The sequence below is a fragment of the Daucus carota genome, chromosome 4 (assembly GCF_001625215.2).
Source record: "Daucus carota subsp. sativus chromosome 4, DH1 v3.0, whole genome shotgun sequence".
Lineage (NCBI taxonomy): Eukaryota > Viridiplantae > Streptophyta > Magnoliopsida > Apiales > Apiaceae > Daucus > Daucus carota.
Genome location: NC_030384.2, coordinates 44227272 through 44244379, shown reverse-complemented (window position 1 = coordinate 44244379; position 17108 = coordinate 44227272). Strand labels below are relative to the sequence as shown.

General features: G+C 34.3%; 2 protein-coding genes across 2 annotated transcripts; both read left to right on the top strand.

Annotated features, from left to right (window-relative positions):
• The first annotated feature begins 379 nt into the window (after window positions 1-379).
• Window positions 380-6490, top strand: LOC108217437 (uncharacterized). Its single transcript, XM_017390269.2, has 3 exons — window positions 380-2065; window positions 2170-2229; window positions 4753-6490. The coding sequence occupies exons 1-3, from the start codon at window positions 545-547 to the stop codon at window positions 6298-6300; spliced, it is 3129 nt and encodes a 1042-aa protein (XP_017245758.2). The 5' UTR covers window positions 380-544; the 3' UTR covers window positions 6301-6490.
• A 5265-nt stretch (window positions 6491-11755) lies between these two features.
• On the top strand, window positions 11756-16535 carry LOC108216860 (uncharacterized). Its single transcript, XM_017389715.2, has 4 exons — window positions 11756-12972; window positions 13240-13485; window positions 14938-15072; window positions 15348-16535. The coding sequence occupies exons 1-4, from the start codon at window positions 11830-11832 to the stop codon at window positions 16017-16019; spliced, it is 2196 nt and encodes a 731-aa protein (XP_017245204.2). The 5' UTR covers window positions 11756-11829; the 3' UTR covers window positions 16020-16535.
• The last annotated feature ends 573 nt before the right edge of the window (window positions 16536-17108 follow it).

The window sequence follows — 17108 nt, the reverse complement described above, 5'->3', positions numbered from 1 at the left end:
TTACTAGATGATTATGGTGGAAGTGCATAATAATCGGTTCTTAATGCAATGCAACAGGTTCATGAATATATATTATTTTGCTAAGTTTTGTACCTGGCAAGATGGTAGATTGAGTGCCGAACTGTACAGCATGCCATCAGTGACTGATATACTTATGGCCGTCCATGACGTCTCAACTCTCAACTTTTACCGAGCTGTTTCTTTCACATGTTGGTTCCATGGGCCACTTCATTTCGTCCGGGCATACAAGTTTATTCACAAGTATTGTTTCATTTTATAACAAGAGTTTGTACATTACAAAAGCTTGTTGACACTGTCCAGCCCTGTGAATTTGTACTCATGAAAAATATCAGATGGCGATTCAGAGCATTGGGGGAATTAAATTGCTAAAATGCTGGAGTGGTATATATAATATGGGCAAATGATTAGAAATCTTTTATTATATCATGCTGTAAAATGCATTTAACATACCTGTACAATATACATGATGACACTTTTTCTAGGAAGTATCTCCACATTTGTGATCATTGGCAGTATGTGACATATGCATAAAACAAACTCTATACAAAAACTGAAAGATAAACAATCCTACTATTCTACTTCAAGAACGGAAGATTACTGTACTTTACTAGTGTATCAGCGGAAGAAACTGATTCTGATCATCAGAATGGCTAGTTGTGATGAAGCAACAAAAGTTCAAGAAGTAATAGTAGTGGTGGTGCCGTTTCCAGCACAAGGCCATCTTAATCAGCTCCTCCACCTCTCCCGCCATATCTCCTCTTATAAAATTCCGGTTCACTATGTCAGCACCATTACCCACACCCGCCAGGCAAAGTCCCGAGTCCACGGGTGGGATCCGCTCTCCATTTCCAACATGATGATACAATTCCATGAACTCGAAACCCCTCCTTACGAATCTCCACTTCCCAACCCACATACCGCCACCAAATTCCCTTCTCACCTTCAACCGTCATTCGATGCTGCCTTGTTTCTCAGAGAGCCGGTGGCTGGACTCCTCTCTGCTCTCTCACCCACCGCCAAAAGGGTGGTGGTAATTCATGACTTCCTGATGGGCTCAGTCATTCAAGACTTGGCCTCATTGCCGAATGGAGAGGCCTACTCTTTTCAACCCGTCTCCACCTTTCTAATCTCCTATTACCTCTGGTCAATCGTGGGAAAACCAACAGAGATCGACGATGAGATTTTAAGGCAGATACCTTCCAGTGGAACTACTGCCACAAAAGAAGTCACGGAATTTACTAATAGGCAGATGGAGCACCAGAAATACAGCTCAGGGGCAATCTACAACACATGTAGAGCTATTGAAGCTCCATTTCTTGATGTACTTGCTAAAGTCAATGCTAGACAATGGGCCATTGGACCACTCAATGCGGTCCAGATATGCAATACATCAAACAATCAACACCAAGACAAGTGCTTGGAGTGGCTAGACAATCAAGCTCCGGATTCTGTTATATTAGTTTCATTTGGAACAACAACTTGTTTAACCGACGAACAAATCAATGCCCTCGCTATAGGGTTGGAAAGCAGCGGACAAAAATTCATTTGGGTACTGAGAGACGCAGATAAAGGAGACATATTTACAGGAGATGTGAGAGTATGTGAATTGCCCAAAGGGTACGAAGAAAGAATAGAATCAAGTGGTCAGGGGAAGATATTGAGAGATTGGGCGCCCCAGGTGAAGATTTTGGCTCATGCATCAACGGGGGGATTTATGAGTCATTGTGGATGGAATTCATGCATGGAGAGTATAACAATGGGAGTGCCTCTGGCAACATGGCCTATGCATTCTGATCAGCCCTTTAATGCCTTGTTGGTGACTAAGGTTCTTAAAATTGGACTAGTGGTACAGAATTGGGCATGTCGGGATGAGTTGGTAGAATCTTTGACTATTGAGAAATCTGTTAGAAAATTAATGGCGTCAAGAGATGGAGAAGAGATGAGGAAGAGAGCAGTGGAGTTGGGTTGCGCAGTCAGGAGATCAGTGGCAGAAGGAGGTGATACACGAAGAGAATATGATGATTTTATTGCTCATATTCGTAGATAAAATCTTCTTTGCAACTGCTTGCCAACAAGTATTAAACTGGCCAACTTGTGCAATTTCGAAATAACTGAAAACAGAGTGACTGGTTGTCTCAATTATCTTAGTTTCATGTATTTGTATACTTTACCTTCATAACTGTTCAAAATAAAGACTTAAATGCACAGGTGAGCTCTTACACCTATGTCTCTATTAATCCCTATTCAAGAAAAATGTTGATCATAACTTGTACATCTAACAGTAACAGATACCTAAGCCATGGAGTGTTGGACTAATAAACAAAGACATCTTGTAAAGTATGCTTATAGTTAAAATCAACATGGAACCTAGATTCACAGAGATAGCAAAAAGAGAGTGTATGAAACCCACAATGCCACAAATATCCAAAGACAATAATACACAATGTAACACTGTCATCAAGTCTAAGAAAATAAAATCACATCGAAATATAACATATATAGTATGCAAATTGATCGTTGAGAGATGAAGAAACATACAACGAAGTCAGATTTCAAAAAAAGCTCACCAATTGACTGAAAACTCGAAGAGAATACGATGATTTCATTGCTCACATTCATAGATAGAATCTTCTTAGCAACTGCTTCCCAAGCAAGTATAAAACCGGCCTCAATTGCTTACTTGTGAGATATTGAAATAACTGAAAACTGAGAGTGACTGGCCATCCAATTCTCTTAGTTTCCTATGTTCGCATACTTTATCTTCATCTCTCTTCAGAATCAAGACATGAACAGACAAGTGAGCTATTACACCTGTCTTATATTGTGAGATTATATTTAATAATAGTAATTAGTAATCATTTGAACCTAGACTTACAGAGATTGTGGAAAGAAAGTGTGGAACCCACAAATTTTCAAAGCCAATAATACACGGATAGAGTTTCGCTCTAGCGAGAAGCAAACTAAAAATGAGATGAGAAGCGTGAACATGTGATATATGAAGTCCAAATTAGTTGATTTGGATAAACATCGTCAGTTTCCTATGCAGATAGAAGTGGTGAAGAGAGTGACACAAACCTTTAGAACGCCGGAGTGGTTTTGCAACAGCGATGAAGATGGAGCTGCTCGATTCTTAGAAAATCAATATATTTTTTTTATTATTTTATCAATAAATTACCTGATCATAATTTTGCAGTTGCGGCCCGAAGTTATTTAGGGAAAATTTTGTTTTTTATTATTATATGAAAAAAAGTCCATTTATGGTATATACATAATACATATCGTAAAATCAATTTAAACATGTTAACTGCATTTTGTATACAAAAATTAATAATTAAATAACATTTTTGTAATAATAATAGAATTCATCCGTTATATTACAGAGTACTTAATTCTGTATTGCTTGAGCCCATTTTCAACTGTATATACAAAAAGCAGTTTTCTAAAATCCGGCTATTAATCCGACTATTGTATGATGACCAAAAAGGAGCAGATGCTTCAGTTTATGTTATTACAGTGAGACATGAACATGATGGACATTCTTTTGATAACAGGTAAGAGATTAACTGAGACCATGTACTGACACCAGAAGGAAGTCAGTTAAAAATTAAAAGTGAGTATGGACTATGGTGATGAATTCCTAAGGATTAATTTCAGGGTGTAATCAACCACAGTAATGAAGGAATATGAATTGTGCTTTTGAGGTGATATCTGGGTCTGCAACTGCTCGTGAACTAATTACTATTCATGACACCCTAATGGCCTATGTTGTACAAGATTTTCTTTCCTTACCCAACGCCGAGACCTATAGTTTTCAGACAAGCTCATTTTTTGTCTATTTTTCCTACTACTGGGATCTCACTGGGAGGCCTGACGACCATATTCTGCAACAACATACCAGGTGTGGTCGTGTGGAAGGTTGTTTCAGCTCAGAGTTGTTAGTTTCAAAAAAAAAAAAAAAAGCTCAGAGTTGTTCGCTTCTGTAGAGAAACAACAAGTGCACCCCAAGAGCAGCTCTGGGCTCGTCGGTTGGAGATTTTGGCCTACACTTCAACCAGAGGATTTATGAGTCACCGCGGATGGAGTTCCTGCTTGGAAAGTATTACTCTAGAAGAATGCATGCATAAAAAAATGTATAAGAGTAACGACTAGAGAGAGAAGTGTAACGAGCTAAGCTGATAATGTCAGAAATCTGATCATTGTTGAAACTATTATTTATTAGTTGTCTCGGCTTATCTACGTTGCAAATTATGAACTACTGGTAATAGTAGTATAAACCAACCGCACAAATCATTAGTCTTAAGTATACAAACCTAAGCTAAATGACTAAATAGTTAAAGGATCACCTGTCATGTATTGGTAATTATAATAGTAAGAAATTGAGTGCATCAGTGACGGATATACTCATGGCCGTTCATGGTGTCTCAAGCTTTTACCCACTTGTTCTATTCGCATGTTTGGTTTCATGGGCCACTTCATTCCGTGTGGGCATAGAAATTTATTCACAAGTATTTTGTTTGGGACGCCCCCGATTCAGATTGTCTTTATGAATTCTATTAGTCTCTGAATTTTGATGCTTTTTTAGATTAATTTAATTATGTAAAGTTAGAAATCTTGGAAGATTTTATAATATCCCGGTCAATTCTGCAAATTGCATTTCATACAAAACAAAATCACTTGCATGCCAGAATAATATACATGTTGACACTTTTTCTATGAACTTATCTCCACATTTGTGATCATTGGCCGTGTCTGACATGCATAAATCCACACTCTGTACGAAAACTGATAGATAAAACACTCCCCACTATTCTAAGTCAAGTAGTGCAGATTACTACTTTACTAGTGTATCCGCGGAAGAAACTGATTCCAGTCATCAGAATGGCTAGTTATGATGAAGCAACAAAAAGTCATGAAGTTATAGTAGTGATGGTGCCGTTTCCAGCACAAGGCCATCTTAATCAGCTCCTCCATCTCTCCCGCCATATCTCCTCTTACAGAATTCCGGTTCATTATGTCAGCAGCACTGCCCACACCCGCCAGGCAAAGTCCCGAGTCCACGGGTGGGATCCTCTTTCCATTTCCAACAAGATGATACAATTTCATGAACTTGAAACCCCTCCTTATGAATCTCCCCTTCCCAACCCACATACCGCCACCAAATTCCCTTCTCACCTTCAACCGTCATTTGATGCTGCTATGTTTCTCAGAGAGCCAGTGGCTAGACTCCTCTCTGCTCTCTCACCCGTCGCCAAAAGAGTGGTGGTAATTCATGACTACCTAATGGGCTCAGTCATTCAAGACTTGGCTTCATTGCCGAATGGAGAGGCCTACTCTTTTCACCCCGCCTCATCCTTTATATTCTCCTGTTACATCTGGCCAATTGTGGGAAAACCAGAAGAGATTGACGATGAGATTTTACAACAGATACCTTCCACTGAATCTACTACCCCACCAGAAGTCATGGAATTTACTAATAGGCAGATGGAGCACCAGAAATACAGCTCAGGCGCAATCTACAACACATGTAGAGCTATTGAAGCTCCATTTCTTGATGTACTTGCCAAAGTCAATGCTAGACAATGGGCCATTGGACCACTCAATGCGGTCCAGATATGCAATACATCAAACAATCAACACCAAGACAAGTGCTTGGAGTGGCTAGACAATCAAGCTCCGGATTCTGTTATATTAGTTTCTTTTGGAACAACAACTTGTTTAACCGACGAACAAATCCATGCCCTTGCAATAGGGTTGGAAAGCAGCGGACAAAAATTCATTTGGGTACTGAGAGACGCGGATAAAGGAGACATATTTACAGGAGATGTGAGAGTATATGAATTGCCAAAAGGATACGAAGAAAGAATAGAATCAAGTGGGCAGGGGATGATACTAAGAGACTGGGCGCCCCAGGTGAAGATTTTGGCACATGCATCAACGGGGGGATTTATGAGTCATTGTGGATGGAATTCATGCATGGAGAGTATAACAATGGGAGTGCCTTTAGCAACATGGCCTATGCATTCTGATCAGCCCTTTAATGCCCTGCTGGTGACTAAGGTTCTTAAAATTGGACTAGTGGTGCAGGATTGGGCACGTCGGGATGAGCTGGTAGAATCTTCGACTATTGAGAAATCTGTTAGAAGATTAATGGCGTCAAGAGATGGAGAAGAGATGAGGAAGAGAGCGGTGGAGTTAGGCAGCGCAGTCAGGAGATCAGTGGCGGAAGGAGGTGACACTCGAAGAGAATATGATGATTTTATTGCTCACATTCGGAGATAAAATCTTGTTTGCAACTGCTTGCCAACAAAGTATAAAGTGGCCGACTTGTGCGATTTCACAATAACTGAAAACAGAGAGACTGGTTGTCCGGTTATCTTAGTTTCATGTGTTTGTATACTTTACCTCCATCAATGAATTCTCCGGTTCCAAGTGCCAATGCCTGGTAAAATTTTACCAGTTCCAGTTATCTTTACATGATATGTTTTCCTTCACAACTGACTAATGAAATTCTCTCCTTGCCTCGATGATTCAAGTTATTAAGTTAATGTATATGAAAAGTGTTTGGTTGGGGTGAATGAAAATGGAAAATTTAGTTGAATGTATAATAATTTCATTCATTCAACCATTCCATTCCTATCGACTATTCAATTCCTATCACCTTTTGTTCGAGCTCAAACCCTCCATTTTTGTGAAGGAATGGTCCATTTTTATCATACCTATTTTCTACCCAAATCTTATCATCCAAAATTTGCACTCTCTCATTTTTTTTTTTCAAAATCCTCCCTCCTCCACTCTATTATTTTATTTTATTTATACTCATTTTATTCTATTCATCCTAACCAAACACAACATTAAGTTCTAGATATAATATATTTAACATTCCTCTTGAGGTTCTGTCAAAAAAAACATTCCTCTTGAGGTGTATTGATATTCTTTTTAGGAAACAAAATATTGATACTTTGATATTGTACTATTTTATGACATTTGTACCAAAGGAAAATAATATAAAAGAATTGATAAATTTTTTCTATAGAGTCAATTTCAGTATGTACGTGATAATAATAACTTTTTTTTTTTGACAAAACGTGGTAATAATAACTTGATAAACCTCTATGACAAAAAAAAAAAAAACTTGATAAACCTCATATACTGATAATGATATACGTGTGTTTTATCATTCCCTTTGCAAGATGGTCATTTGCATGTCAGACTGGCTGAGAAATAATTGTATTGCCCTTAGAATGAAGTAGTGTAGGAGAGATTTTTGACTGGGCTTATTATTCATTTTATCAATGTATAATTAAATTTCTGATTTATAAATATGATATGAGAAATTGAAAATTTTATATTATTTAATAATTTATTTTTATTATTGAAATTTAATTTTACAAATATGTAGAATATGACTTCAAAAATAATTTATAATAATTTATTATTATAATTTATTATTATATTAATAATTTTTACCTACAAATACTAAAAAATTATTCAAACACGTAAATATCTTATGTCATAAAATGTATGTTTAAAATTACAAACAAATGAATTGGTATAAAATACTTGACATTATTTGATTGCCGCTGATTTTGACATTACTTAATAAAATATTTTTTTATTTAAATTTTGCGGTTTCCATATTCATTATATTCAATATTCAAATCAAGACTTTTTGCTATAAATTCAAATTAATAGAGTTATTTTTCACTTCATAATTTTAACTCTTGATAATGAAGTTTTTATATATTTGACTTTTTTAAATTTTTGGATACATGGGTATAGCCTTCTATAACCCATATGTAAATAAGGAAAAATAGTCAAATTTTATTTAATTTAATTGATATTGGCCGTTATTATTACAATCTTCTTTTGTATAATATATATTGGTTTCCATATTCAATACATTTAATTTTCAAATCAAGAGTTTTTGTTATAATTCCTAATCAGTGGAACACTTTTTAACACCACAATTTTAGTTCTTGATAATGAAATTTTTATATATTAATTTTTTTATATTTTCTGATTCATGGATTTAGACTGCTATAATTCATAGAAAAAAAGATACATAGTCGAACATAATTTGATTTTCACTTATTTTAACATTTATTAAACACTTTAGAAGATTTTTTGTATGATATTGCTTTAAAAATTAAAGTGTACCATGTAAATTTAAATATAGCGTATCCCTTAAATTTAAGAAACATTTACATTCAATTAAGTATAGGGTATCCATTTTTTAATGCGGTTTAAGATCTCAGTATATTAATTATAATCCGTGATTCCAATTTACTGATTTAATATCTTATTCATTTATGTAACATATATGATTAGAAATGATATAATTAGTTTATTTCTCTATTAAAGACGTCTTAATTTTATTTAACTATTAATCAAATGAAGTGTAGAGATGAAATCTTTATATATTTTTAATAAAAGACAAATATATTATATATATATATATATATATATATATATATATATATATATATATATTTAGAAAGATTATATTTAGGTCAAATGAAGTGAATCAATTATAATCTTACGTTGACTATCCCTTAATATATGCATACATTATAGCATTTGTATATAAGAGTTAAGTTCAATGGAGACCATATTTTTTCTGGAGACCTGGAGACCACATATGTTCTGCAAGTAAAATATTTCATAAAAACATTGCAAAACGTATAATTTTACAAATCATGTTATACGAAATCATTATTTCATTTAAAATCTTGAATATCATATAAGTGTTACACGTGGAACATTACAAAATGTTTTGTTCTATGAAATATGTTTAGTTTGCAGAACATTTGTTCAACTTGCAGAACATACATTATCTACTTATTAAACATAGATAATCTTCAACAATTTTAGTGAATACATGATATTTGTAGAACATATTTTACAAAATAATGTATTTTATAGTGTTTTGATTGCTGAACATACATGGTCTCCGAGGTCTCCGATGAAATAGCGGTCTCCATAGAACTTTCCTCTTGTATATAATTGAGATAACTAATCAGTGTTTTATATTATGATCTCTGAATACTTGATGAAATACAAACCATGTATTCTGAGTAATACATGGAACAACAGGCCTAAATTTCTTGGCTGATAATCGATATGAAGGACTGAAAAATTCGTCTGTACTACCATGGAAGAAAGGAAGACCATGGAAGGATACCAAACCACCTGGTTGTGAAATTGTTTCTTCAAGTACCTCCGGAGTAGGAGCTTACGGTCTAACTCGACTTGCAAGACTAATACAGATATAATGCATGAAGAAACGATGGGTGATAAGTTTGATGTATTCATATCATTGACGAAGTTTATTTATCTGGTTTTTTTTAGCGAAGTTTGCTAAACCATATGTAATCTTCCGTTTTAGTATATCACAATATTTGCTGATTATATTCCAGTGAAATATATTGATGAAGTACTGCATCAAGAGAGATGGCAAAATAATCCGATCAGACGGATACCCGATCCGAAATCCAAATTTTTGAATATACCGAACCCGATTTTTTGGATTTGGATTTGATTTTTGTACCCGGATTTTTTGGGATTTTGATTTGGATATGACCTTTACCGATCCAAAACCCGATCCGGAATCCGAAATCAGAACCAAACCAGATCTGAACCCGAAATCCGAAAAAAAACCCGAACCCACACACACACACACACACATATTATTTATACACTATAGTATATTCATATTAAATTATTTTATAGTATATCTATCTAATGGTTCTCTTTTGAACATAACTCATATATATAACATATGTTATTTAATTTTTTTAATGAATGTAATATAATCTCAATATTAGTAAATTAGGTTAAATGAATAAGGGTTTCTATTCAAGACAAATACTTCATCACTAATATTATGTATAAAATAAGTTATTAAATGATATGAGGGTATTAAATAAATTAATTTTAAAAAAATTGATCTACCGTCTTATATCACATAATTCAAGTATAATCATATTTTATATAAATTTATTATAATTGATAAATTGAATGGTTGGTAATAATAAAAAAGAATATGGTTTAAGCTTATATTATTCTAAATTAAACAAATAAATATCATCAAATAATCCTAATTTTGAAAAAAAAATACATTAATTATCATAATTTTGACAAGTTTATAATTTTTTTCATTTTTAAATATTTTTTAAAGATATCCGACTGAAACCAGAATCCGATCCGGAACCCGAAAAAACCCGACGGATTGGATTTGGATTTTACATTTTAATATCCGAACCCGATCCGACCCGAAATGAATTTCATGAAACCCGACCCGACCCGATTGCCATCTAATTGTCATCTCTGAATACTTGATGAAATACAAACCATGTATTTTGAGTAATACACAGAACAACATGCCTAAATTTCTTGGCTGATAATCGATATGAAAAACTGAAAAATTTGTCTGTACTCCCATGGAAGAAAGGAAGACCATGGAAGGATACCAAACCACCTGGTTGTGAAATTGTTTCTTCAACTATCTCCGGAGTAGGAGCTTACGGTCTAACTCGACTTGCTCAAAATAAGAACTGTAAGACTAATACAGATATAATGCATGAAAAAACGATGGGTGATAAGTCTGATGTTTTCATATCATTGACGAAGTATATTCATATGGTTTTTTTGAACGAAGTTTGTTAAACCATATGTAATCTTTCGTTTTAGTATATCACAATATTTGCTGATTATATTCCTGTGAAATATATTGATGAAGTACTAAATCAACCTTTAGATATCAAGTTATATCTGCGATTCATATTTATCAAGACGATTTAGAAATACCGGTGATTTTGGTTCTAGAAAGTATGTATGAAGGTTCAAATATGTGGGTTAGATCAAAATTTTCATTCGGCTCAATTATATACACATCTAAATACATTTAATTCCCAAATCTATTTGATGAAAATTTATACAATTATAGGAGATATTAGCTTTATCAACACACTGGCATCGAAAGTCTATGTTAAACCAAGTTTGAGTGCGGTATATAGTATGAGACATAGATATTTATTTAATTTGCTCATCATTCACACGGAATCATATAATTGTATATTTGATTTCAAAACAATACGAGAATAATTTATAAATTTTTTATGTCATTCTAGGCTTAATCATGATAAATATGTATCACTGTTGGATCTCTGATTATAACATCTCTAAGATAGCTGAATAATCATACTGAAATATTTATATTTTTTATGAAACAATAATGTAATAAAGTATTTGAGATTAAGCTGAAGTCCTTTATAAACTATGAGCTTTTCATCCGGACTATGTTGATTTTAAATGGCATTTTATTTAATTTAATTTTTAATTTGGGATTATATGATGGTTTGATTTTCTGTTATAATTATAAAATTATTTCACAACGTCACGAAAAACAACTACAATATCAAGACACCCGTGCGCGGAGCGCGGGCAAGAAAAGCTAGTTTTTAATAATCTTGCATCTTGTTATGATAAAAAAATATTAAGAACAAAGTAGAGTACTACTACAGACGGTATATAAATAATTTCATTTTTACACACATTTTTAGATGTTTTGATCGTCTAATCAATATTAAATTTTTTTATCCTTTTCAAAATAAAAATATAATATAAATATATTTATTTAATTTTTTATAAAATATCAATATTAAATATATGATCAGCGTAAAAAACCAAACGAATTCATATTCCCAGGACGAGTACCTACTACCTAGACAGTAGACACAGATAAAAGGGAAACAAAGAGGCGAGAGAGTTGTTTGGTAAAGTGTAAGGGTGGAAGTTGAAGCATCACGCATGGGTGGTCAAGCACAGAAGAAAGCAAGATCATTACCACAAGAATTTGGAGATGAGGACAGGATCAGCAGATTACCAGATGAACTGATTCACAAAATCCTCTCATTTGTAGATGCCAAAGAAGCTGTTCAGACCAGCGTTCTCTCCAGACGATGGGAACTTATTTGGACTACTCTCCCTTTTCTCAGTTTTTGTGGGTATGAAGCTGTTGCTTCTAGAAATGTATGCAAGTTCATGCGCCATTTCTTGTCGAATCGAAACCATCAATCCAAAATCTCTGACTTGAATTTGTGTGTTAAGAACAAAGGGTTTACCAAGGCTTTAGTTGACAAGTATGTTAAGTATGCGATTTCGCACAATGTGCGATCTTTAACTCTTGAATTATCATATGATGATAAACTATTTAAGTTATCCGCCTTCAGCTCAAACTCGATAAGGGAACTTACATTAAAAGTGAGGTTGGAAGAATTGAATTCTTCAAATTACTGGCATTGGTCTTTACCTTCTTTAACAACTCTCCACCTCAAGTGTCTTAGTCGTGAGTATAAAGTTACCATGATCTCAAAGTCATGGTTCAGATGCTTGCCTGCCCTAACCACTCTGCGTCTTGATGATTGGCTTCTATCAAAATCATCTTTTTCTTTCAGATTGCCAGCTTTAACAACTCTTTGTCTGTCTCATACTACATTACCGGAAAAAAGTTGGAAGGAGTTCTCAAATTTATTAAGTCTACAATTAGAGGGTGAAGATATTCCCCATAATATTAATGACATTTTATCTGCACTTGTCTGTCTACAAAATCTTACATTATGTCTAAGTTCGGCCAAAGTCCATTTCATATCTTGTCCTCCTCAATTGTTAAACCTGAGTATCAGAACCAGCTTCCGCCACCATAGTTATGGTTGTAGTAATATTGTGGTTTCGGCAGCAAAACTCTGCAACTTCACTTCTTTTGGGATCTTTACAGCCACAATTGGCGTTCCTGAGCTGGAGAATGTAAATATAAGGTTACGGGAATGGTTTGAGAGTTGGCTTGATAACATTGACTTGGAACGTAAGAAACAAAACTATCGGCGTCTAATAAATTTGCTTCCAGGACTTAATTATGCCAAGAATCTCACTTTTGACTTGAAGAGCATTGAGGTAACTTTTTAATTTTTTATATTTTCTGATTATTATATTAGCAATACTTATATTTTCTTGTCTGATTGAAAATAGTAATGATACTTTAGTTTTGTAACATGAGGCCTTGGGTAAATTAATTTCTGGCCATGGCTATTATATATCTAACAATTTTGATTTACAGTAATTCATCCCTGATCTTTAAAACCCCAATTTTTACGTATATTTTGAGAATTATAATATTTTACTCAATTTTCTTTCTTTTTTTCGTGTTTGTTGTTGTTGTAGGTACTCAATGAGATTTCCAGCCTTCTTGTCGGTTTACCTTCTCCATTCTTTAAGTTGAAACATGTGAAGTTACCAAGGGGTTTCGAAGAATCAACTATATCTTGTGCTCTTAGAAGCTATTTACTTGGTGGCTCTCCTAATGCTACCTTTGTCACCAAATTGCCCCAGTCAGGGACGGAAGGAAGGTGGGGGCCTGTGGGTGCCCAGGACCCCATCATGCATTCCGGATGTAGGAGTATCTTAATGGTTAGTGTATCCCGACAATTTATAACAATAACAGTTATTTTATGAGCCCTTATTTGTCAATAACATCCCCCACTTGCATTTTCATGTTTCGTTGGCATTTATCTTCCCTTGTCATGTTTTAGCTATCTATTGATATGAATGTAAGTTTTTTTTTCCCTTGTCATGTGTAGATACGTCCAAATACGTGAGGATCATTACCACTTTTAAAAGTTAAAGCCATTTGTTGAAATATAGAATTTTCATTTGACTTCTAAATGTAGACAAACTGAATGTTATTAATATTCGATTGCTAATAACTTTTCGTTGCCCTTAAAAAAAAATTGGCCTCATTTTGTGGAACTCGATATAGGTATATATCTTTGTACACTTGAAGATACGTGGCATTTAAAGATTCATTACTCATTAGTATATATTATGTTAATTTTGGTGAATAATTGTTTGCACAGTTGGTATCTTAGCTGTTGTATTAATCTGCTTTTAGTGACCCTCTTTTCTTGGAAAAGATTAGAAAAGTGTGATATGTTGTGAAATTATTAGGGTCTAAATTGCCAATTGGCAAAGATGCAAAAATAAAAGATATAGATCTTATTAAGCAAATTTAAATGCTAGATCTAACATAATCCAAATCTTGTTCAGTGTGTGAACTTGATGGAAATTAAAAACAAAATTTTTGGGTATATTGGTGAATACATATTCCAAATGTGCGTGCACGAACATGTGCTTACGCAGAACTAAACTTTGTAAATTTTAGAGTGATACTGAAAATAATTTTAAACTTACTTGGGGGGGGGGGGGGGGGGTTACATATCATATGTGCTAGGTTATACTGCGGGAAATTTATAGCCTCTGTTATCATTTTTAAATATTAAACCTATCTCTTCCGACAAAGTAGCTCTTAAACTCATGCCAACTGGCTAAACAGTACTCCCTTTGAATCTTTTTTCTTTTCTCATTAGGTGAATTGCACAGGTTTTAAGATTAACATGATTACTGAGTAACTAGTTTTGACTTGCATGTCTTTACATTAATTAGAGAGCTGCTTGCACAGTTAAACTAAATTCATGATCCACCACTATTGGTGTCAACCAATCAGATTACAAGAGTACTTTTGAATGACCAATCAGAAACCAATACTACATATGCAAAGGATCGGGAGATTAATGAGGTGTGTTGGATAATAGCATCCTGGTTTTGTTTTTCTCACATGTGTACAAAATTGTAAAGGAATATGTTTATAAAATTATTGTACAGTGGCCCAAAATAGAAATGAGAAAAGTTTTTTGAATTACCTTAAAAGGAAAGTAGGAAAAGTATTTAGGGACAGAGGGAGTATTATGCAGATTAAAAGCTAGATTCCAATATAATTACATATTTTGTTTCTAGATCTAAATTACATTTCAAATCTCATGAATTGATGTAGTCTGTTGTGAACTGATTATCTCCACCTGACAGAATAATGGTGTGGAAGATTGCATGATAGATGCTGACAGGTTCAGACATAATAATGCTTCAGTGGAAGGGGCAGACAAAGATCAGGCAAGCTCTTTAAGAGGGAAAAGAGATTCTGGGTTATGGCGGAGCTACGAGGTTAAATACGAGTTTGAATGCCTGCTTGATCGCATTATGCATAAGTACATATTTTATATGTGCTAGCTTATACTGGGGGCAGAGGAATAAGAGTTTTTAGGCTATGTTACCTTTTCTTATATATTAAACCAATATCTTCGACAAAGCAACTATTAACTCATGTCAACTTGCTAAACTGTTTGATCCAATCAAAAGCTAGATACCAAGATAATTATATTTGTTGTTTCTCTTGAACTGATCTTGCCTAGTGTGAACTGATTATTTGCATCTGACAGAATAACGGTGTGGAAGATTTCATGGTAGATGTTGACAGAGTTAGACATATTGATGCTTCAGTGGAAGGGACAGACAAAGATCAGGCAAGCTCTTCAAGAGGAAAAAAAGATTCTGGGTTATGGCGGAGCCACGAGGTTGATTCCGAGTTTGTATGCCTGCTTGATCGAATTATGCATAAGTATCCAGAAACCTTTGAGCACTTCACCACAAAAAACAGGAAGTTATGTACAATGAATCTGAATATGTTGTGCACCTCACTGAATGACTTTTTCAAAATCACTATGGCTAATGTTGATTTGGAAATAATTGGGGGGTACAGGGAAGTATTTTCCTACTTGCAAAATCAGGGTTTCAACGTAAGTTGGGTCGTGGACCGCCTGAACTATATAGAACATCTTCGGTTTTCAAAACCCCTGATTAATGAGCTTCACTCAATTGACTGTCATATTGATGATACTAAAACTAATCTACAAGAGCTGCAGGCTCGTGCTGATGATGCCAAAGTTAAATTACTAGATTTGCTGGCTTGTGTGGATGATGCCAAAGTTAAATTGCATGATAAGCAGACTCTTCGCATGGAGAAGTTGTCAGAAATTGAGAAAGCCTTTGGAACTAAGAGTACTAACCTTCTTGTTGGTTGCATTGGAGATGATCTACTCTCTAATCCTTAACTTTAGTGGTTTTCTTCTATGTTTGAAAGTTTTTTGGATGTCTTGGTATATCGTCTTCTGTCTAATCAGAAACTCTTAAGCACTTTAGAAGTATTTTGCTTACTGACATTGTATCGAATTTGTTTATCTTATTTCATTTCAAAACAATTATCATGAAACTGCTTCAATGCTTGTTTTGTATCATATAAGATGTTTCACTTCACACAAGAAGTTCATAGCTTATTGTATTATATAACATGTGATTATATACGATTATTTTGAAAGAGCCTGTAGAAACCTATGAGGATTTCACTAGAAGCAAGTTATCCTGTATACTTACACATTGGCATGAGATAACAATTAAGTGATGTTACTCAAGTTGATGTGGATTGAATGATGAGAATATTCAACCACCAGCTCCAGTGTCCACTCACTACGCCAGCTCTTCTCTGATCGACAGCTCCTCTTCCACTCTTCCTTCGTGAAGATACTCAAGAATCCTGTGGCATTTGCAGATCGAGTTTAAATTTGTTTTTGCTAAGTGGATCGAAGTAACCATACACGCGCGTGATTGTTAAACTTTCTCCTTTCAATTTCTGTGTTCCAAACTCTAATTATTGATTTAGTTTTCGTATAAGCTATATATGAAATACAATGCAGAACAAGTAATTTGGGAAGGTGATGCATAATGGTATATTGATATGGATTGTTGGACTTGTATTTTAGTTTTAGACCTTAAACTTCAGTTCTGTTCTTGATCTCCTGAAGTGTATGACCCTTGTTTCCTTGTTACTCACCACAATTTATGTCCTGACTCCTGCACTTGTAGCCAAAAGCTGATTTTACCTCTATGCACAGAATACAAATTAAACGCCCATGAAAAAAATCTTTAAAACGATTCAAAAAATTTCATACTAACACAAAGGAATAAACCGTGAATAATGTTGTCAAGGATTCTAAATTTCGTACAGGGACAATGAAACACACATTAAAAACATTAGAAAATGACGTACGAATGGACCAATGATAATTTTGAATTTGGTTTTACCCATTATACAATCAGGAGGATATCTAGGTGAGTATTTTGAGCCGTAGGAACTGGACATCCAT